Source organism: Falco rusticolus, chromosome Z (assembly GCF_015220075.1).
Source record: "Falco rusticolus isolate bFalRus1 chromosome Z, bFalRus1.pri, whole genome shotgun sequence".
NCBI classification, from domain to species: domain Eukaryota; kingdom Metazoa; phylum Chordata; class Aves; order Falconiformes; family Falconidae; genus Falco; species Falco rusticolus.
Window position 1 is genome coordinate 25,483,794 of NC_051210.1, and position 24,418 is coordinate 25,508,211.

The 24,418-nt window shown below is 35.5% G+C and overlaps 1 protein-coding gene across 1 annotated transcript in view; it reads left to right on the forward strand.

Annotated features, from left to right (window-relative positions):
* FBXL17 (F-box and leucine rich repeat protein 17) overlaps positions 1-23,753 on the forward strand; it is a 252,591-nt gene extending 228,838 nt beyond the window's left edge. The window contains exons 12-13 of the mRNA XM_037373398.1: positions 8,615-8,757; positions 22,503-23,753. Of these exons, the coding sequence (XP_037229295.1) occupies positions 8,615-8,757; positions 22,503-22,640 (281 nt within the window). The 3' untranslated portion in view covers positions 22,641-23,753. The remainder of the gene's footprint in view (positions 1-8,614; positions 8,758-22,502) is intronic.
* The last annotated feature ends 665 nt before the right edge of the window (positions 23,754-24,418 follow it).

Below are 24,418 nucleotides of genomic sequence, written 5' to 3' on the forward strand. Positions count from 1 at the left end.
TTTCCTGCATAAAAGCAGCCTCTGCCATGTTTCCTTTCACAAGTGTTAGGTCTTTTCAGTTCCTTGGGGCTTTTCTTGCCTCCAGGCGTTATCTTTAGGCTTCCTTAGGTAACTAGTACTTTAAATAATGAGATTTTATTTTCAAAAGAGAAGCCAGAAATACATTGTTTTAAAATGTATGTGTTATCTCCTTCAAACAGATTTTTAGTCAAAATTGCAGTTGTATCACTAGTTGAGTGGTTTGCCACCATACTTCCAAATCAAGGTCAAAATACTCATCCAGAGAGAAGGGATTTAACCAGATTTCCTGAACTCTTGGAGAAAACAGATTTGCTCAAGGGATAGAGTCTGTCTCCTTTTCATTTCTGTGAGGCATCTTATTAGATTGGTTTCCCAGTGTGGTCATGCCCCTATATCTTTCTGCATTTTATTGCAGTCCCATACTTCATTCTCAAGAAATGTTGCCCATAGCCACATATGCACAAAGGTAAAACAATAAAATTATCACAGGGGACCTCAAGCAGCCTGAGGCAGGTGAAGACAATAGATAAAACAAAATACACCAAGTATTTTAAAATGCAGGCTTGCCATCCAGAGAGATGATACAGCATTCCATTGGGAAACTTTTTCAGACTGGGCAACTTTTTTTCTAACCTTTTTTAGTATTTACAAAAGCTTATGTCTTTACCTATTTACATACCTTTCTGGTTACTGTGTTCTGTGAGCACTTGCTATAAATATTAAAATAATGCTAGTATAAAATATTTTCAAATATAACACTAACAAATCTCCCTTTTGCATCACTGTCACTAGGGAAAAGGACTTAATTGCTTCCCTGTTTGCTTATTATATGGATGTGTGTACTGTAAGAAAAACTAGTTAGTGAATTAGGATTGACATCTGATTTGAGAACAGTTAAGTTCATGGTTACCTCTTCTTTTTATGTATTTACTTTTATTACAAGGGAACTGCTTATACAGATAAAGTCAGGAATGTATTTAAGTGGTTGATTATAAATGGGATTGGCTGAGTTCCCTGGTAGAAAGCCAGTTCTTGTACAAATTCTGTCTGTCTTGCTCGGCTATTTCATGGTGGCACTGAAATGTAGATGTTAGGTGAGTTCATGATGATGAAGGAAAAAATAGGTCATACTACCTGTCAACTGGACATGCTGAAGCCTAAGCAGAATTAGATTTTTGACTGGGAAACCAGCACGAACTGAAATTTTGGAGTGATATACCCGTGATACCCTTTATTTGGGAGCAGATGAACTACAGTGCTTGATGCATAAAATATATCAGTATATGATGAACAAGCATTTATTTAGTCATCGAAACACCCTTAGAAATTTGAAACAGGAGTAGATGGATTGTATAAAGAGTTGTATCATGCAGTGAGTTTTATACAAATGGTTTTCATTTAAGGCAGACGTAATGTGAGTTGTGAGCTATGATTCCTGTGCTGGGTGAGCAAAGCAGCAGAGAACTCAAGCAGTGATTTCTTCAGCTGCTGTCTGTAGGTACAGCAGTAAAACATCTTTAACAAATGGAAAGGGGATTAGGCATGTATTGCGTCTCTGCACATAACAGATGAGATAAACTGCAAGACCTCATGCAATTTGCATGGCATATAACTGTCAACCTTATCAGTGCAGGGGTAAACACAGCCCCTATCCATTGGTGGGAAAAATGATCAAACTTTTGCTTATGGCATCAAGATTTGCTCTGAAGAATCAAATTCTGTTGCCTTAATTCAGGGGAAAAAAAAGTCACTGAAAATTTTTCTGAAAAGAAGTTTTTAGAGGTTTGCATTTGTAAAGAAGAGCCTTTTCTATGTATAAGCAATATTTGTATTAACTAAATATTCAATACTTAATATGTTGTATACTGTGGTGGGTATTATTAACATATATAAGTTAATGTTCTAATTTGTAAATATAATAAAATATCAAAATTAGTTGGCAGTATATTGTCTATGTACTCAACTGTATTTTACAATTGAAAAGTGTTAGTGTCTAGTTGGGCTAATCTATAAATGCCTTTCTACATATCACTGGAAATGGAACATCAAACTAATATTGGTGACTGGTAAAGCTTCAATGCATTCAAATGTTTACAATTTATCCACAGAAATTACATCTTTCTTTTCTGTTTCTAATTCAACAGAATAATGGAAATGAAAGATGGAAAAGACTGTTTATCTTTTAAAACATTTTTCTGTAGCCTCTCCTGAGCTTTGTCCACTCATAGTTTACATAATTGAAGCAGATGAGAGCAACTTTTAACTCTACCAACAGAAGAATGTTTCACAGTCCACTAAGCTGAACTGTTAACACCATTCTCTTAACATCTAAATGTATAGTGTTCTTTACTAATTTTATTTTTATTACATCTGCTTATTGCAATTTTAACTTCCATAAGCTTCCTCCCAGTTTTTTTGTACATTAGGCTTTTCAGGAGCTAGTAGATAGTTATCAAAGCCACCTTAATAGCTTTGGCTATATAATAAATAAAAGATAATGGAAAGTTCCGTAAGAAGACTATTACTTTGTAATACTTGGTTGACTGATTGATTTCTACTCTGTGTTAAACCCTTAGAGAGGTTGGAAATTTTAAATTCTAATTCTTGCACATTTAAATGCTTTTGACATTAATGAAAAAAGAACTTAATAAACAAATGCTAGAATGTTTTTTGCATGAGTGCATGTATATATATAATGCCCTGGTGTCAGGGTGATGTCAATCATAATCAATTTTTAAAAACATTAACATCCGGTCCTCACTGAAGGCTGACCAAATGCAGTTCCTTTTCCATATGCAGTGTGTTAGGGGTTGAAAGGAGCAAAACAGCAACACAGTTAAACCTCACAGAGGTTTATTTTCAGTTAAATTGGACTAGGATTTCTTGATAAAGGAAGTACTTTATTGTGTAGTGGGTGCATGTCAGTAAAAATATGTTTGATTAGGTGTAGTTCTGCTTAATACACCGTATTTCCAAACAATTTCATTTGCTAAGATTATGCATAACCTGGAGCATTTGTTTTCAGATTTTAAAATACATTAAAATTAAATTAAGCATAGGCCAAATATCTATTGTTCATACCAAAGATATGTATGTTTTTTCCATTGTAGTGAACTTAAACTTAAGAATGGTCATGACTAAATTATAAATGTTAGATTACTGGTTTTTTTTAACATATTAGTGTAATACCTGTTTCTGATTTATTTTTTATATACACAAAATCAAGGAGGAAATCCTCAAGATGATGCACTGCCAACTGTAGTTTACCAAAACAATCCTGGAAAATAAATACAGCAGTCTCATCCCCCCAGTTTTGTTGGATGTGAGAGCTTGTTGCCTGCTTAGATCAAGTCCAGCAGTGGACCTAACCATGACAACATTCTCATTGCAACCATTTGTTTCACAGTTTGCGCACAGTTAAATGGAGATCTTTCCTCTCTGACTAAAGCAGTCATTTCTGCCTGTATTAGCAGATGCATTTAGCTATGTCAGTTTAACTTAATCAGTTTAAAATAAAATGAGACCAAATTACTATTTGCTCTTAATGGTGCTGCACTAAGGACAAAGTTTCTCTTATTTTTCCAACTATTCCAGCTGTTCAGCAACAAGATGCTACCTCTGCCTACAGAACTGGTGCTGCATAGGTCCTTTCGCCTTCTCAGCTACAACAAACTACCATTTCAACAGGAAAATATTTTTGCTTAATACAGCTCAAGCCTGTGGGATGATTTTCCAATTCCAGTTGGAGACATTACACTTTATCTTGTGCTATGTAGGAGCTGTACATCAGCTGATTTCCATTCCACCAACCTCACCCTGGAAAAGGAAACGTAAAATTTCACTTTTGCCAAAATAAATGGCAATATAAAAAAGTGAGAGAAAATAATTGGATGTATTGTTAAATATTCACACACAGAGAGGTTCATATGTCAAAGCCAGCATCTTTAAAATTACACCATGGATTTTTGTGTACCCACCTCTACTTACTTTCAATGTGTCATGTTCTTCTGTTTGGTCACTCACTATATTTTTAAGCCTGGTTGTCATTAGTATTGAAACACACCTTTGACTGTTCTTTACTGCTGATTGAGTTACAAGTTCCTAAGACACAGAATCCAGACTTGTAAGGCTTTTACTGTATGTTTTCTTGTTAAATTATTGCCAGACTTTCTGAGAACAGCAACATATTCTGATTATTGTGGGCAAATGCAGAGGAAGAAAAGCTGTTGAGCAATGCAAACATTTTCTTAGCTGAAGCTTGTGGCTTAAAGTATTTTGCTCCAACAAGCAGAAGAGCTGTGTGTACTCAAGACTTCTAAAAGAACTCAAGGATGAAATAGCCGAGCTCCTAACGGCACTGTGTAATCCTTCACTTAAACCTGCTTGACTACCACAGGACTGCTTGGCAGAGGTATTTCAAAAAAAGTTTCAGGAAAGATCAGATAAATATTAACTGATAAAACTGTGGTCTTTATAAGGCAAATTAGTAGTAATATGGAATACAATTAGTGAACACATTAATAAGTATGACATATCAGGGAAGAGCTGACACAGCTTCTGTTCTATGAGAGGTGCTGTACAATCGTATCAGACAAAGTACTTTGAAGAAGTCAGGAAGCAATAAGGAAGACCTGATTCCATACATTCTGTTGGGAACTCCAGAGAGCATTTGCAAAGGAGCTAAGCAGGCATGAAAGGTGGAAGTCCAGGATCAAGTTTTACAGCAGGTTCCAAACAAAAAAAGAGAGGGTGGTTTTCAAAAGAGAAGGTAGCTGAGCCAAGGTATGCCTTGCCACAGGCTGTTGTGGAACCTGAAAAATTTTTGTGGATTACAAGACTGATTAGATGAATTTACAGAAGTAGAGAGGCATAAATCCCAGTTCAGAAAGTCCCTAATCCACTTTTTTTTTTTTTTCTGAGAGGAAAGTTTTCTGGGAAAGTATTGTTACATTTTCACCTGTTCTCCTGGCCTTTCTTTATCTTCCACTGTTGAGTGCTGAATTGTGTCTCTTTTCTCTGACCAAGAGTGTTCTTGTGAGGATGCAGTCGCACACCTTGACATTTTCTGAAAATATAGCCATTGGTGTTTTAAAATGGCATACTCTTTTTGCGTTTGCTGGATGAACTGTTGCAATATATGACCACAGTGTAACACTGTATGCTGGTCAGAATATTCAGTTTTCCAGGAAGGTGTCCACTAATCTGGGGGCAAGGAGTTGCAAGGTACAAGATAAATATGTTACTTTCTACTAGCATATGACAGCATATTGAAAGTCTTCAGTAGTCTGTAATGCAGTAATTGATTTCTGGTGTCATTTGTAATTGGATTAGAGAAATGTTGTCAATTGATTTTACGTATTGGAGAATACCCAGCTATTTAATACTGATAGACAGAAAATCTAGTATGTGCTTACAGCATCTGTGGGCTCTGTAGGAGCAGTTAGGTTGAGACAGTGGTGAGGAATGCTGCAAGGGAAAGGCCAGCCAGACAAAAATATTACCCATTCAGCAGTGCTAATCTAAAGTACACCCCAGCCATGGTCAGCCTAGGACATACCTGATGCACAGATTAAGACACACAGGTTGACTGAAGCATGAAATTTCATTCAGTTATTTGTGTATGTACAAATGTGGAACACGGGTGAAGGCAGCAGATTAACAGTTGTCTGAAAATCAGTCTGGAACTTCTGAACTGCTAAATACATTTGCTTAGAAAGCCCTGCTCCCCAAATGTCACAGCTGGAATTTTTTTAGTTTCCATTTTGTTTTTTAGGTATCATATTGATATGTAACATCCTGAGGTTTTTTTATTCCATTTTGTGTTGTTCTCGTAAATATTGTTACTTATACAAAAAAAAAAACCCTGGTGGTTGTCTCATGGTATCATTGAAGTTCTGTTCTGGCTTTCCTAATAATTGATAGAATACAGTAATGACAATGTAGTCCAAAAATCATGCATACACACTTTGATGTATGGAAAATTACTCATGCTTTCCAAATCCCAGGGATTATCTTTTTCATTCTTTAATGTTTCAGAAAAGTAACACTAGTAACAATCGACTGGTTAAAGTATAGATCTTCAGAAGACAAGCATTGAAGGCCAGTTCTTCAAAGAGGCTTCACGATCTGTCATTTGATAATTATTTTGTAATTTTTTCAATAATTATTAAGTCCCTTTTCCATTATGTAGAAATATGTTCATCTTTATATTAAAAAATAAATAAAACTTAACTGAGATTTAAATAAGGTCCTACTTTAGAAATGAAATACTTTACCCACAGAAATGCCAAAACAGCTATCAAATGATGAATTTACATGTTTAAAATTATGTGTTGTTATACAACAGTTTTCTATGAATATTCTGTTGTAAAATGGTGGTTATGAGTAAGAAAGAGAATCTTCCATTCTTTCAATTTGTTTTATATGTGCATGTGAAGATACCTACATGAAATCTCATGCTTCAAACCATCTTTTTGCCACAATCAGGGCAGCTTCTTGGACTAATGATGCTTTAGTCTTCAGCTTCTGCACACAGTATAACACCCTTTTTTGGTCGCTCAATAGTATTATCCCCTACTTTCTCTCTAATCTTAAGTCTTTTAAGGGAGTTCCCAGATATGGTATCTATTTCCTTTAATGCCTTTACTAGGAAAATCCCTCAGTGTCATCTGATGATCTTTTAAGTTACTCTCATAAAAGTATTCTCTGCAGGTTTTCTTGTCTTTATCAGTTTTACATGAAGCATTGAAAATGACAGAATATGATTGTAAAATTAAAAAAACTAGCAAAAATTTAACACTATTTAAAATTTTGTTTAACTGACAGTATTTTGAATGTAATGGCAAGCTTTCAATATTCCTGCACAATTTCAGGTCTACTTTGTGGAGTTACAATCATCTATCATTGCTACAGTGTTTGTTACTGCAAGATATTGCAGAAAGTTTCTGTCTTCCTATAATTTTTATTATAGTGGTATACTAAAATGACTCTGTAAAAAAGTACAAAGTTTATGTTCTGCTATACATATATTTACATATTTGCAAAATTAGGACTTGTTTTTTAGGGAGGTACTGGGAAGAGAACGGAAAGTTGGTATTACTCTGCAAAAATCAATGAAACCTTAATGAAACTACACAGATGATTGTATCATAACTTCATTATGTCAGTTAGAAAATTCAGTTACCTTTGCCCTTTTTGGTGAACTGCTACAGGAAAAGGAATAGGTACTACTGCACCTTCCACCACTTCTGAGAATGTATTTGGCCTCTTTTGGCTGATTTTATCTGCCAATTAAGTCCACTCGAATATTTATAAATTATGAAATTATCCTTACTGCTGTCTACCATCAGTATAGGTCTTTGTAAAACTGCTGCAAGGTCAGGTGGGTTCTTTCTCTGTGCTTCTAGGTCTCAGTTACACCCTGATTAGCTAAGATTGACATCTGGCATATCAAGAGCTAACAGCTCTTCATAATTTTTTTTTATTATTATTTTTTTCTGACAGTAGGTTCTGTAGCATGAACAGCACTGGCCCACAGCTGCTGAAAAATCATCTCTTTAAAGATACTTGCATCGTTTAGATGAAGTCACTCATTCATCTTCCTTTTCAGCAACTGCATTATAACTGGAGTTAAAAATTGTAAACATCCTGCCCTTTGGCTACTTGCAGATGGCTGACTTCTACACCAGAAACCCTGGACTTTTTTCTTACACTGAGATTGTAGCTACTGAAGGGTGTTGCTCATTCATGTTAAGAAATCCCAAGCTGATTTAATAGTTTCCAACTCTGTATTTTCTGAAAAGTGTTCTGTAGTCCATGGTGACCAGAATGTTAGTGATTTGTGTCCCTTTCTATTATTCCAGACTAGTTGTGCCATGACAAAGCCTTCCCCACTTGTTCAGATGCCTCATGGTTTCTCCCACGTGCCATTTTTCAGTCTTTTCAGAACTTCCAGATCTTTTTCCTTTCCTTTTATAAAAATTCAGTCTTTTGTTTTAATTTTAAAAGAAGAAAACATGAGACATACTGTTGTTATTACATCATCAATATGAACAATAGGAAACAAATGCAATTTCAGAATATAGTTATAAAATGTATGACATAAGATACCTGCAGGGTTTTATAAAACTCTTTATTTTATTGACACAGAAAATTTTCTGTTATCCTCTGTGCTGTCTTAGGAATATTATTTTGCTGGAAAAGGTATTAATAGTATAAAATCAGTTAATTCTCTCAGAAGAGTGAGGTAGAATTGTTTTTATTCTATAGTTAGTTAAATTTCAGTTAACTGATCCTTGATCCTTCAAAAATAAGTAATTAAAAGAATTTTTATAGAATATCTCCACTAACTGGTCTATTTATCTTGATTGATAGAAAAATACATAGAAAGGTCTGTTTATCTATGTATGTGTTTGCACGTGTGTATTTCTAATTTGAAGAGACAGCTATTTCATAATTAAAAATGCTGAAATACAAGATTTTTTACAAGGTACATGACAACTGCTTCTCAAAATTTAATTTCAACATCATTAAGTGTATACATGGAACTGAGCTTAGTATAGCTATATAGTTCATACTTTTAATATCTTTACAGCTCTGATAGCCATTGGACGATACAGCACAACAATAGAGACAGTGGATGTTGGATGGTGCAAAGAAATCACAGACTATGGAGCCACGCAAATTGCACAAAGCAGCAAGTCTCTCAGATATTTAGGGCTGATGAGATGCGATCAGGTAAGGAGCATTTGCATGAACTGGTGCCCACTTCTGAGTGCATGTGAGACTGAGTGTTCGTGTTTTTATGTGTGAGGGAGGGAGAGGCGGGAAGATGTGTTTTTCTGTACAAACAGGTTTGGTGTTCACTACTTCAGTAACTCTTCTAGTGTACTGTGCTCACATGTTAAGCTAAAAAAGTATCTAGAGAACTAAAAAGAGCTTATATTGTGCTGACATTTTCAAAATACACCCGCAGGCTACACCCACAGCCTGGGGTGCTCACAAAAGGTTTATGTAAAAACTGCCCTCTGAGGCTTTTGAATACTTTTGGCTAAAAGTGATTGGTATGTCATGTCATTACTATGGAAGACTACTTTGTTTTTTAAAAAGAAAGAGAAAAAGAAAGAAAAGAATAATAAATATACTTAAGTGTTACTTCCAGAGTAGTTTTCTATACATGCGTTGGTATGCTCACATATAATGTTTTAAAGAACACAAGGGCAAGGATTTGGATAAAACCATAATGCTAAAAGAAAAGAAAAAACTACTACTTTCTTATTATGTAGCTTTTTTACTTGGAATATAATAAGAACATCTGTAATTTTTAACATTTTATCATTAAAAGAAAAAAGACAAGGCAGTGCAGCTCCACCTCACCATGTATGTAGCCTTCAGGAATTGTGTCTCTGTTGAGTGAAAAGAGATCAAGAAGCCTGGGATCACAGCAGAAATAGCTAAAGTCATGGGAGATTCAGAGTCTCTGATCTCAAATCTTCAAATATGCCTGCAGGGATTGTTTCTTTTCCAGCCATCATGAATGAAATGTCCAGCTTGTGATGCCCATCATAAGCACGTCTGTCTCAGCCTTGTGAATTTCTGATTGGATACAGCCTGTGGAAACACAGGGTTTTAGTCTAAGAAACTTTATGCTCAAAACCATTCCCTTGCATCCCTTGCAGTGCTTTACAGAAGACAATTACAAAACCCAGTATTTCAGCTGGCAAGAATAATAATTTCCAGGTCAGCTGTAGAGTTAAAAACAACATTTTGCAAACCCAGCCTTAGACAGTTTCCAGTTTGAGAGGAGGTTGAGCACTTTGGAAGAATTGCTCTGTCTGTTAAAGCTGACTCCACTTAATGTCCTAAACATTAGTGTTTTATAAGAGCCAATAGACAAAAAGAGCATGTGCGTCTGATGGGTTGTAGTAAGATTATGTACTTAGAGAATGTTCAAAGGGTTACTTGACCTTGGGAATTAGATCTGACCTGAATCACCTGATCAGTTTTACATATATATTTGTTTTGTGAATTTAGGTAATGTTGAACAATCAACAAGGATCTAGTAAGTGCAATAATTCAGTCCTGTCTTCAGCTGCTATAGAAAATCAATGATCTTGATGCTGTAAACAAGTTTTACTACCTCATCAGTTAAGCTCCATGTACTACGGTCTGTATTCCTCTAATTCCTGGTTAATGCTTTCCTAGTTCTTCACAAAGGATTATGCACTGTCTTTTGTGTTATGAAAGTCAACTGCTAAAAGGAAAAAAACGTTTTTTTGAGAAAGCTTCAAGGAAGATAGAAAAGCAGCGTTGATTGCGTGTCTGCAAGTGCATGTGTGTGTGTGTGCATGTTGCACACAGGCATGTGTGCATGTGTATGAGCACCCAAGTATGGTAGCTAAAACTTGTTGTTACAGCAAACATTGTAGTAGTAGGGCTACCACTGGGAATTATTTTCTTGCTTGCAAAGCCTTGACAGGAAAAATAGCTCCACAGACAGAATGAAGTGAGTATCCTTGACTTAAGAGTTTTTGGCAGCTAGAAGATGCCAGCTCCCTTTTTCCACTGCAGATGAACAGAGAATTTACTGAACAAAATCATGTCTTCAACTGTCTCTCCCCAGTATCATGCAGAACTAATTTTTTCCAGTGGCTGCTCTATTAAATTAAAAAGTCAGTGTCCGGCACATCATTAAAAAGAATTCTTGGGTCGTGCAGAAGGGTTTATTTAAATGCCCATTGACTGAAATTCTTGTCTTTGGGCCATTGTTAGCTTGCAGTGAGGGGAAGGTTAGAAGATTTGCCCCTTCTCAACAGCCTTCCTTTTCTAAGGTACTGACTTTTATGCTAGTACTAGGTAGCATTTGTGCCTTTCTAGGAATTCCCAGGCATTGGAGGGGAAGTACTTAAACACAGTTACATAAGGAACATATGTAAGTAGACTTCAAATGGTTACCATTAAAATACTCTTTATGACCCAGGCTCTTTGGAATTTCTTTGATATGCAGTTGACATAAATTAGAGGCGTCAAGGGTCCTCCCAAGAAAGATCAGAGAGGCTGCAAGCCTGGGTAAAGGCAGGCTCTGTTTTATGCCATTGATTATATGAGTGCCTCCAGGCAATGTGCTTCAGTAGATGCAGAGCATTATTGATCCACACCATGAAAATAATCAAATTATTCATTTTTCATCAAACTGCTGTTGCCATGACCTTTCTTTTTATCGTATCTCCTGCCATCTAACACGCACACCACAGGAGCAATATGGTCTTTGCCTTAAAATAAATGTAATTCTTTTGAGAAATCTCACAAAAAAATGCTGACATTACCATGAGCTTTTCTAATAAACCTTTTGACACTATTTTAACACTTATTTTTTCAGTTTTTAAGTGTTGCTAAGTAACAGTATAATCACTGTTTACAAATCAGTTACAGAAAAAGGTGAAATACAATTAAATATTGGAAGACTTTCAGAACTATCCATACTAGAATTTTAGTTCATAAAACATGTTTATGCTTAGATACACAAAATCTAAAAATTCTTCTCAATGTAAAAACATTAGAGGCAAGTTACTGAAGTAATGTTTCTTCTTTTTTTTTCTGATTTTCCCTAGCACCTCCATGACTTAGGCAAACTTGGCTTTACCTGCACTACATGCCAGTGGTGTCTGAGTCCCAGAGAGAGCTCTGAACAAACTGGTACTACTGGAAAGGTGCAGGGTGCTGTGGACATGTGAGCATTAGCCCTGAAAGCAGCTTAACTGCCAAAATACTACACGTTGCCCAGGAAAACTAGCATTCAGCAAGGCTTATGAGATACTGTTGTATAGATGTGGTAGTGTAACTTAATGCTTCCGTTTCCGTGAGTAGCTCAGGAAATGGTGGATTGAACTGTGCAGGGTCCTGCATCGTACAGCATAGGTACAGTGCGATGCATACCATTAGTTTTCTGTGTCAGAGAGTCTTCTGAAGTACTATGATCCAGACCTCCAAAAAGTATTTAGGTGTTCAGATAGTAGACCCTAAATATTCTTAAGTACTTGTATTTTAGACAATGAAATTCCCCAGTTGCCTGCATACCAACATCAAGACGTTGGAAGCAGCTGGGACGCTTGGCCCTTCTGATCTCTGTCGTGGTACAGGGTATCAGCTGTGTGGAAGTGTGTCTGTATGTGTGAGTCTGTACAGGCACCCGACAGCACCTGGGGCTGCACAAGTCTTGTGTTTCATTAAAACAAAATGTTGCCATTCATCTCAGTTTCTTTTGAGAGCAGTAAGAGTGAAAATCCGTAGTTACTTAAGGCCTAAGCAGAACATTTTAGAGGTTTGTAATTGGAAAGGCCTAAAAGTCATAGTATTTCTGTTGTGCATTCTGGTGTTACCACCTACACTGGTACTGTGCTGCACTCCCAGAGGCAGTGATCCAGGCTTCATTCCCTCATGTCGCCTCATCCCGATGCTCTGGCAGCGCCGTGGAACCACACACCCCCAGTTTCTCGCACAGCAGAGTGCTGTGCTTTTGCAGGCTGCAGCCCAGGGTTGTGTTTTGGGACTTGACATGGGTGTGTGGGAACACATAGCTGATTTGCATACTCCCGGGGTACACTGACGCTCTGATTCATTACCTCAGTAAATACCAAGAAAGGCAGAGAGTTGCCTCCAGAACCAGAGGTGATGTTCAATTCACCCCAGTTCAGTGCCCTGCTCCCCGCACTACCACCCCAGCAGAAAGGCAACGTGAATATCTGTTCTTCAAACCAAATTTTAATTGTAGCTCTGTATTTTTCTATCACAGCTTAGGAAAGTAGGTATCTTAAAGTGCAGTTCATCCTTGCCTTTGAGAGAGGTGTGGGCAGTTACAGGGTGCTTTTTTAAGTCATCCATAAACACTGACATCAGGATTCCTAAGAGCCATACTTGCATCCTAAGGGCTGTAATGATGCCTACATCAGATTCAGAGGTTGAAATCCACGTTTCAAGCTTATTTTTCTGAACACAATTTTACACATTCCTACCCCCAAACTGATCTAGATCATATTTACTTAATGTAGTTCTCATTATTTCTAAATATTTTATCTTTCTTATTTCAAAAATAAATCAGAGGAAGAGGGCAATGCTGTCTATGGTATTTGTTGCTAGAACTCATTTCAAAAATGCCTTTGTAGCTCTTCTTTATTGTGCTCACAACAACCCAAACAGCTTTAAATAATGGCAGCTTGAAATCTTCACCTTTGTGGAAAATGGCAGGGTATCACCTTGGAAATAGTGGCTAAAAACTTTATCTGTTTTTCTGGCTGATAGCTTGGCTGGTTGAACAATGTGTCAGAATAATCTTCCTGTGGAGTCTGCAACTTTTCTCACACAGATTTTCATATTTCAAGATCCTTTTCCTATAGCTGCGGTGCTATTTGCAATGGTTATCAGCTGTGCTACCACATAGATGCAGGAGCCATTTCTAGGGAAAATACGCAAGAAAATGACACAGAAAAACAGAGGCTACAAAATGCAACATTTACAGCTATGTGTGAATGAAATTAAGTGAGTCTGACATAGCTGGCTGTGAATGGATACACAGCTTCTGTTAATAAATCATCATGGCCTTTATTCCTTGCTTTTTTTGCTTTTTTTTCTTCTGGGTGGTTGTTGGGGTTTTTTTGGAGAAATTCAGATTGCTTTTCATGAAAATACTTCTGAAAGCCTGTAGCTTATTTCAGATGACTTTCTCAGATGAATTGTAGCATGTATTCCCTATTATAGTTTTACTGAGATGTTATAAATCAGAAATTGATGGTCAGTACTACCGACAAAAAGACAAACTCTTTTAAGTTACCACAGAGAGCAAGGAAGATAGATGACACCTAAAAATAAAAATGGTCCATCATTTGCATCTTAAGCAAGAATATTTTTTTTTTAGAAAATCAGTGCATTTTAAAAATAACTTATCCCTTTATTCTTCTATAAAATCTGTTCTAGAAATACTTGTAAATATATATCCTGTGCAAACGGCAAATCATTTTGGAGCTAAACTGTTCTTAATCAACAACAGAACAGCAAGAATACAGAGCCATCACTTGTTTTAATACAAATATCACACCAATTTGCCTTCCACCTTCAAAAAATGCTATCATTAGCCTGATCAAAAAAAATTACAAATTGCTACCATTTCTTCTTTTATATTTTAAGGCATTCATTTTGAGATTTGAAGTTACGGTTCTGTGATATTGAAGAAGACTGAAAATATCTAATCCTTCCCTTTAAGAAAAATTCTATAGCACTTACTTTCTCTTAAATCACTATAATTTGTTCAAGTTACTTTGCTGCATATTAAAAAGAACACACTGTATTTTTTAAAGTTTTATATTTATAATGTAGGAGCTGCGATTGATACATCTCTCTATGAATAATGAAGATTTTAGATTCATAAAATCTGTGAAACATTAGAAGGAAACTACATAAATCCTTACTAACCCACAACAAAACAGAAGTAGCATTTATTTCACTTCGATTTTCAATACAACAATTTTAAAAGACTGAATAATACTTTTTTCCCCCTTCCTAGCTAACTAGTATAACAGATCCATTATGCGTATGAATGAAAGCATCTGCTAAAATATAAAAAAGGATTCTTTATATAAATTGAACTTTTTGTACTTCTAGTTTAACTGGTTTTTTACCAGAAGTTTTTTAACTTCCAGGCTGACAGTTCAGCAACAAATCCGTGGCAGTAGGCTGAAGATGGAATCTTCCTGAGCTGATGAGTCTATCACGGTTTTTAAAAAGCAAACACCTGACCACTCATACTGTAATAGAAAGATGGGCCCTCAGGTACTGATCAGTGATTTAAAATCAGGATAAGGCCAACTCTCAAGGAAAAATGTAGTGTGAAGTAGCATTTTTATTAAAAAAAATTAAAAAAAAGATTTTTTTTAAAAGCATTGTCCCCTGGAACCTCCAGTCATTTTTGCCAGCTGGCAGCTTCTGAGAATGATTTCTCTGTTAGTTTCACACACCGTCATTTTGACAAGTATTTCAATAATGTGCTCAAATTATTGTTAATGTAGCAGAATAGGAATGAAAACATTCAATGCTATTCATTCAACAGGCGGAAAGTAATCCAAAAGAATATTTATCACTATATAAACAAGTACTGTCATTTCACTGCATATGGATCTCTATTAACTGCAATTTTTATCAGTTAAGAACAAAGCAACACACAGACTTCCGTCACAAATTTGAAATGCTAGCAATACTGGTAGTATTTTTATCTTGAAATCTTGTATAGGTGGAGTCTAGAAGTTCACCTGACTGAAATTAACAAAATTAGGAAACCAACCAACCAACTAAACTAAAGGGCTCCTTTAGAATGGTTTATCTGTTTTAATAGAAAAGTAAACCCTCACGATAAGCAAAGGGAACTGAGAACAAAAACTCCATCACTTACACAAATTTAATACTCAGTATGGTGTTGGCAGTGGTGATTAGGACAGCAAACCCTGAAATGACGGCTCTGCTTGAAAACTGTGCAAACTCATAGAGACCTGAAGTGGATTATTGTGTTAGTTTGCAGTAATGCAGTGACTGCAGCAATTGTGCATGGACTGGCAGTTGGAGGCAATAGCATTCACCTGTGTAAACAACCACAACAATGAATTTCATCCCTCCTGGACTCTACCTTTCTGTCAAGATTTAAGCAAAGAACTGTAAAGGAGCATAAGCAACCTTGCTAGATTTTCTGAAATCCTTCCAGAAGTGCTACCACTGAATATATGAAGGTTTGTGTATTCCATTTACCGCACTTCACACCACAGAAAAGATTACAGATATTTCTTTTTACCCACTCCTTCCCCTTTCCAAATATAAGTGGGAAATTAATTGCTAAGATTTAACACAATTACGTTGTAGAATGTCGTGATAGTAATAGTACATTAGGCAGTACTTGTCAATATCATTACTTATGAGTCCACAAATATAGTGTTTGTATGTGCATGTATGTGTTCTTTTTGTTTTTAATAACGGCATCCACTAAGTCAAAATACAGTCTTTGCTGAAATTGTAAGGGACTTTATTTGAACTACAGGATATTGTGCTAATATTGGTAGTGCTGTTATTTTATTAAAGTCCTAAACAAAGGTTCTGCCCCAGGGCTTGAGGGCAGTCACTGAAACTCTGTGGAATATGTCTGCCTTAGCTGATCAAGTGCACTTCACGCAAAACGTTTCCAGAAATCTTTAATTTTGTTATGGCTACAGGCAACAGTTATAATTGGGCCACCTGAGAATATAATTCATTCAACTATTAGCAGGAAAAAAATCAAACAAAGTGCACTTTTTATGAGACACTGACTTGAGGAAGCAAACTACAGCTTAGAAAACAGAAAGTGTGTATGAAAATGTGGTTCTTAATAACTCTAAGTGTGTATATTTGGGATTTTATTGTTAAAACATTAGAGAAATTGGAACATTAAATGTGTCCAAAATCCACGATTATGGATAGACACAATGTATAGAGTTGTCTACTACATACAAATTTGTCTTCAGTGTAATGCTGCTTTATATACAGACACAAATGCACACAAATTTCAGTACCCCTAATGCTGCAATACCACTCCATAAGCAAAAATTTCAGTAACATGATAAAAAAGCCCTTTTGGAACAAATAAATTTGCATTTCTCTTGTGTAAAGTCCATTTTTTGATCCTTTATATGCAGAAATGTAGTGATAATACTTGCGCCGTGTGGACCTTTATTATCAAACATGATCTGTATGGCAGCCCTCAAACTATTTTGGTTACTTCTCACCTACTAACAGTTACCTAAAATTATTTACAAGTACTATATCTCCAAAATTAACCTAGCAGTTCTCTATATTTTTCTACACAGATACTGCAGACTAACAATGTTACAACTTGTTATGTTTTTTCTTATTAATGGCTGGCCTATGAAGTGATATAACTAGATACCTGTATTGTCCTCAGAGCCTATGATGTCAGTGCTCTCCCAAATCAGCTAGTCACATGCCTATTCCAAGGACTAGGTTAGATTCTATGCAAAAATTCTTTCAGCAGTCCATCCCTCTATGGTGTTATGAACCACTGAGGAGCATAGGCACGTTTGCTCTAATCCAGTTTTGCAAGTCTGGTTTTTTTGCTTATAAGCCTGGGTTTGGGGGACTTTTTTTTTTTTTTAAATTATATGGCTGCTTCTTGATTTCTGTTATTAAACTGGAATGGAGATAACTTATTCTTTTCAATTATCAAGTGAATTGGATGTTACCCTGAAGCTTTTGCTTGCACAGGAAACCCTTTAAATTAACAGTGACTACTTCTTCACTGTGTAGAGCAGCATCAAATTTGCAGTCCAGATGGTGACTCTACTATCCCTTTTCAGTATTGCTGTAAATGTTGCAACACAGACATTCTCGGGACCTTTTAGTGGCTTTAGAATCAGAACTGTGTTCTAGGACTGCCCTTGGTACACCTACAGGAGGAATTTTTTAGATCAGTAGGCAGTCTTACAGATCCTCTTAGAAGTATAGTAGAGGAGTTGTCTTAGTTAAAACCAACACTTTTTAAAGCCCCTTTATGTGCCACTTGATATTCCAGTCCAAGAGAGTATCTTCTGGACATGATATCAACTAAAGGCAAGTTAACTAAAAGTAAGTAGGAAAGTCCTGTTTAGGAAGGGTCCTTAAACCTGTTTCTGTTCCTTATTTGTGAATGAAGCTATCGATCTCATTAAAGAGAAATCTCTAGTTCAGCCGGTGGTTTCACTTGTAAGCCGTAACTTATCAAAATGCGACTCCCTTGAATTTAGTAAGATCTGTCCTAGGAAGATAAAGAAAAATAGATTGTAACCGTTTGGAATGATTTGATTTCTTTAGATAATTTCCTGATTTTAGAATCTAGAAATGAAAGAAAATGGTGCTGAAATTATCACTAGAACTCTGTCAAACTATATGGCGCATTTAAAACAAAACCTAAAAACTATCTAGTAACTATTTAAGTTTAGAGTTTGAATTTTCCATGAGTGAGAACTTGTGGAAGATGGCATAAAAGAAATTGCTCATGGTGGTCTGTGGCAGACACAAGTGATGTACCAAATCAGCAAATACTGGCAGTCAGACCAGATAAGTCCAGCATACCAAATCAAAAATCTGAGTGAATATTTTTCTGTGAGTAGCTTATTTATTGAAAACTGTATGTTCAGTTTATCCTGAACCTGAAAAATCAGCTCATAAACACCATTTAGTTTATTCTGGGTAAAACATTTACAGACTGGAGGGGGTTTGCAAGCTTTCTATTGTAGGTAGGTCATTTTACCTAAAGGAGAGAAAGAGTTTTGAACACTGTTTTCCCATTTTTCTTAGTATTTCACCCATATTATGTGTATACCTGATAGAGTGAGATTGAAGTCCTGCAAAGAACTCCCAAAACCATTTTGTGAATATTCTTCCATTTCACATGGACTAGATGGGTGTTCGTGTTCTTCTTTCCCAGATGTATTCTTAATTATCACATGAGGAAGTAGTATTTTTCTCTAGTGCAGATAATATTTAGATACTCCCTGAACAACCACACTATCATCAGAAGAAGAAATTAAGGAGGTCCCACATCAGATAACATTTGTCACGAAGTCAAGTATATTCTTCTAGGAAATAGATGGTGTATGTTCAGTCTTTAAGCAAAAAGCATTCAGAATTCTAGGTAACTGCTCTAATTGAGTTAAAAGGAGTTGATATTACTTGGACCTGTCTGTTTCTGTAGCCCATCTTCTCCTTTGTTTTTTTTTAATCTATTCTTTGGCCTGGAATAGATTTTTATTTTGGCAAGAAAAAATAAGTTTTAAACCAATCTTTGTTGTTTTCTTTTTTCTGTTTGATGACCAGGATTCACACAAACCAATTACTTTGACTCTTAATGATAAAGACTGCATTCTTTCATTATGTGTTAAAACCTAATTGAAGGGCTATTCAAATTCAAATGAATGATTATGTATTAGATAATCTAACTAGTTTATCTTCAGACAGTAGTCTTCCTTCTGACAACTGAAAAGATGAAGATTAATGAAAGTTCTGTGGAAGAAAAATACAACATTTTAAAGTGTATTAAGAAGTGAATATTTTTAGTTTTCATTCATTGAACAAGACTGTTCAAGCTCAGAAGGGGAAAATGCCTCTGTTTGTGTAATGAATTTGTTTTGGGAATGGCATGCAGTACTTTTTATAACCAGCCAGACTGCATCTTAACAAAGAGAAGCTCGTGTTCTAACGGTTAGGTGTAAGACTTCTTTTCATCTTAATCCTACTATTAGGGTAACTGATAACAAGTATAGGAAGGGAGTTGACTTAGGTATTACTTAACTCATTCATTAACAAAGAACAAAATTTTGATTTCTCTGTTTTCCTACCTTTTAGGTAGTGCAGTTTTAGTCCAGTGCTGCAAAAACTTTAAAATACTAAAATTTTTACACTGTTGCAGTGTTTGACCTGACTTTTCTCATGATGAAGGAAAAGCTTTTAACATCATCTGATAGGAAATCATTTGTGGCTTAATTTTACACACTTGTTTCTCATCCTGGGATCCATGTAGGTTGTCCCACTGTGTATTCTTACATTGAATTCATATTGTCCAGCATAATTTTTACCTATTTGCTGTTACTTTCTTAGTGTTAACAATATTTACACTTAACTAAAAATTGCATATATTTCATCATTTCTCATGAAGCTTGGTAGGATAATTCTTTCCTCTTTCATGACAGTAAACATTTTTTAAACTGAAAGTAATTTCTTTCTGTAACTGTTATGGTTCCAAATGTGTATATAGGATTTGTCATTACTTTGCTGTTTAATACCACTCAGATTATTGTCTGAGATCAAACTAATAATTTAAAATGTTCATTTTAAAATTTATTAACATTAAAATTTAGCACTCCAGCAAAAATGCAGAAAACCTTCTACTAATCAGGTTTTGTTCATAAAATAGCAAATTTTGTCAGTGTCACTTCTGCATGGTCATGTTTATTTTGTAACGGTATATGGCACTCAATACCAGAAGTTTCTTTCTCCTGTTTAGTAAAGTAGTAATAGCAATTAGTAACAATTGTATTAATCCAGTAATAATTGTATCAGAAAACTGGGGACAAATGGCTAGTTCTGAATGGTCTGCCATAGATTTCTTCATAGTTTTTAAGGCTAAAAGATTTCATTGTAACATCATCTGCCTTCCTGAGTGTCATGCACTGCTATTTCATATCTAGCTAGACTGTAGCCTCTGTAAATGTGTTCAGTCCTGAATCAGACACCAGAACATGGAGATCATTACATGGCTTCCTGTGTCTGAACATCATCTTTGTAACAAATTTGACTTACTTGTTTCCTGTGACAGAAAATCTGCTTATGATACTGGCTCTAAAGCTATAATATCCATGCTATTCTAACAAATAAAGCCCAACAGGTGTGTGTCAAATCATAATAACTGCTATCTACTAGTAATATTTGCAGATATCTAGTAGATAAACAACATCTCTTCTTTAAGTTTCCCATTAAGAAGGGCAGAGTGAGAAGCTGTCTGTGGTAAGCATCTTCGTTGTGGCTGAGTTAACCATTAAGGGAAATTTCTGGTAGTATGATAGATTGTGCCATGGCTCTCTGCACCACAAATCTAAAGAAAAGAGGCTGTTGACTATTTTTGAATAGGCAAAATCTAGCAAATACTGCTACGTTTGGGGATTCTTGCCTTCCAAGTAATATTTCTATGAAGTGTTGCTGTCAGTTTTAAAGTATGTATTCAGCTATAAATATCAGATATTTTGGAGGACTTGTGCTATCTCTGATTTCATTTTTGATTTATTAAAAGTCACTTCTTGTTTTTCAGCACTGGAAGATGTTACTGTAACATAGCAATTTGCCAAAAGTGTAGTTTGTGCTGTGAAGGGAAGTTAAACCAGTTTTCTATCCAAGTCAGTTTCAGCTAGATGAAACTTCCAATGAAGATTGAATGTTTCTATTATCAAAGCAGAAGAACTGGATATTAAATCTTTCATTTATCCTTGTCATTGGGTGCAATCACTGTTCAGAAGGATGTGCTCCTTGTTATCTTTTAAGGACAAAAATATTATTAGATACTGTGGTCACTATGCTTTAGAATATTGTTCCCAAGATGGGTTTTTGTAATGGTAGTAAACGTTTTAGTCTCGTTTTTTACTTTTAGCCTTGACGGTGGAACACCATGGGGAAAAGCATATCAGTCATACATCCTACTGATCTAGGTGGTTCAGTATTTAAATGTAGTATTGATGCATTTTAAAATGCCCGAGTGTTCAGCAAAGATTTCAGAGAGAGCTACCTAGAAGTTGTGGTTCTTAGGTTAATCTTTTATTTATCTAAAGGCTAAAGAAAGCTGTCTACTTCTGTGATATGAACTGCAGTCATCTTAAAAATAATTGACAAATTAATCCCCTCACAGCACTGCAATTGTAAAGATGTTGGGTTTAGCTAGGCTTGTCTGATTGCCTGGTCTAATCAAGAATAAAGGTGCTACCTTTGATGTCTAAGATTTAGAAGGGACATCCCAAACCCAGCAAGCATCTATGTTTTAATTATTGATCCCACCACTTCTTCCCACAAAACCTTTTGAGCAGTATTAGCCTCACAGCAAAAGGCTAAAATAAAAACTTCTACCAGCAATGTACACGAAAATATGCAGGGCTTCTGACCTTTGGAAAAGTTGACCTATATTGGCAATTGGTAAACTAATAAATTGATTTACCTGCAATATGGAATAGTTTGCGCTCCTTTCCCCACGTTTAGTTATCTCTTATTTTTCGTTGCAACCACCTTGAGAGCTGGTGTACAGTGCAAGTGCATTTTGATAAGGTTAATTATAGAGTTACTACATAGTATGGGTAAAAATACCATAACTGTGCCATAAATTAATTAATGGATGTAATCAACTTTCATTTTCCGAAGCCAAGAAAGTCTTACATTTCAGACCTATGTCTGCTTGAGTGAGTTTGAATAAATATGCTTCTATTTCAAGATCTGTTACTCTGGGCAGCACTTCATTAGACAGGATGGCTTTTCTTTGAATAATCGGGTTTGGAGCTCTGTGAGTGGCCAGCATAGTCAAGCATGGCATGAAAATAGTTTAATAGGTTGTTAAATGTTGCTGCAGTTTTCTAAACAAAGCTGTTTGCAAATGGAGACTGTCTTTCATATTTGTTTTCAATCACAAATAACCAAACAGGACTTAGTAGAATAAAATCAAGGTGTGGTGTGTTTTGGTTTGTTTTTTTTTTTTTTTCTCTAACAGATCTTTACATTCGGTATATTTGTTTTTTGTTAAGTGCACCCAAACCTATAGTATCAGCAAATGGCCCAATCCTGCAAGTCCTCCCAGGAGTTCAAGGTTCGATCATTCAATTAGCTTGCATAACGTTGCCCTTTTTATTCATGTTTTGCACATCACAGATTCTTTTCTTCAATTGCAGGTGAATGAAGCCACAGTGGAGCAGCTAGTGCAGCAGTATCCACATATAACCTTCAGTACCGTACTACAGGATTGCAAGAGGACATTGGAACGGGCTTACCAAATGGGCTGGACACCCAATATGTCTACTGCCTCTTAACCTCCTATACCTACATGACAGTTCCACTCTGCTGCATTCAGTAGATCTAATGGGGATTGCAGAGGGTTCACAACCTTTCATATGATGCAATATAATTGTGAGTTTACAGAGATTACAGTAAAATGGCAAAAGCTGTACACTGACTTTAAGTACTGTACAACTAAATACCAATATTAAAGCAAAACTTTAGAAATGCATTATGGTTTTGTTTGCATAAAAGATATAAAAGCCTCTGGCAGATTTCTTGAAGTGGTTTCTTACTAGTTCTCTGGATAGTTTGAGTTATAGAAGATGTTAAGCTTGTTTTCCTCTGTTTACATTACTTCATCTTGGTATGTGTATTTGCTTTGATTTGTAAATGGTAACTCAGTGCTAGCACTCATGCAGTTCATCAGACAGGCTTGAAACTGGGAGCTGAACTTGATGCTTATTATTTACTGAAGCTACCCCAGGAGATTTAAGATGCACAGTAATAAGAAAATGTACAAAGAATTGTGATTTTCTTATAAACATTTTGATAATTATACAAATCATTCTTCTAAACAGAAGTCTTAGTAAATGGTGGTAATGACAGAATGGATATTTACTGCACAATCTTACTTCCTTTCTGTCTATCACTTCACCAAATTGATATCTTCTTTCATTTTGTTTTGTTTAAAATAGGAGATGCTGTAGAGATTTCCAAATCTTTCCATCTTGTAATTTTTGTAGTGAGTTGAGTGCTTAACACTGATAACCAGTTCCCACTTTATAAAGTCAAACAGTAATTGAATACACCATCAAAAATAAGTTAACCGACAATGTTTAAATACCTGAGTGAAAAAAATTTTTTTCTTTTTTTTTCTTTTTTTTTTAGTGAACTTGTCTGCTCTGACTATGCTGTTATATTGTTCAGTTGGGAAATTCAGATGAATGGGTGTAAGCCAATAACAGGATTCCTCTCATTTCCTGTGTGGTTGTACTTTTACAGCAGATCTTACAATTCAGAGAGCAGTTACCTCGAGAAGGCCATCTAAACATGAGTCCCATTGTGGGTATCACTTTGTAGGATCAGATGCTTCGTAATGCAGTGTATGCAAGAAAGTACTCAGAATAAATACATAAAACAATTAATTTTCTGTGTGTCACATTGCATTTTAAGGAGTTAAATTTGACCAGGGGATACTGACAGTACAGACATTGTGGCTTCAATTTGAAGTTGCACTAACCTTTAGAGTATTACCATTTGGTTAAGAATGTTTTCAGGTGTGTAACACTGGATATTTGTTTTTAAAAGGTTACAGCATTTTTATCCAAGGTATGAAATACATAAGCTTCAGCTTGAGAGTTGCCATTATTGTCAAAATGTTTTGCTAATCCAAAAAATCTAATGCAGCATAACCTAGAAGCTTATTTAGTATGACTGTATAACTCTCTGTAAAACTGTTTGTTGATTTCCATAGCATAATTTTTTACAACAGAAACATCAGTTCACAGTTATTCCAGTGAGGTTGTTGAATGTTTTCTTATTAGACTTTAAAAATGGGGATGAAATAACTTCTCTGGAAAAAATATATGGTAAAGTTTTTAGCTTAAGTAAGTGGTACTTACGTGTGAACATGTGTAATGCTAGGCTTTTTATTTACTCATATTTACTATATTTTATTTACTCATATATTACTATATTCTGAAAATATTTACTATATTTTCAGAATAAAGCCAGTTGATTATATTGCAGATATAGTACAGAATCTTAGTCATTTCTCATTTAATGTCTTTCTATGAGTGCATTAAAACTA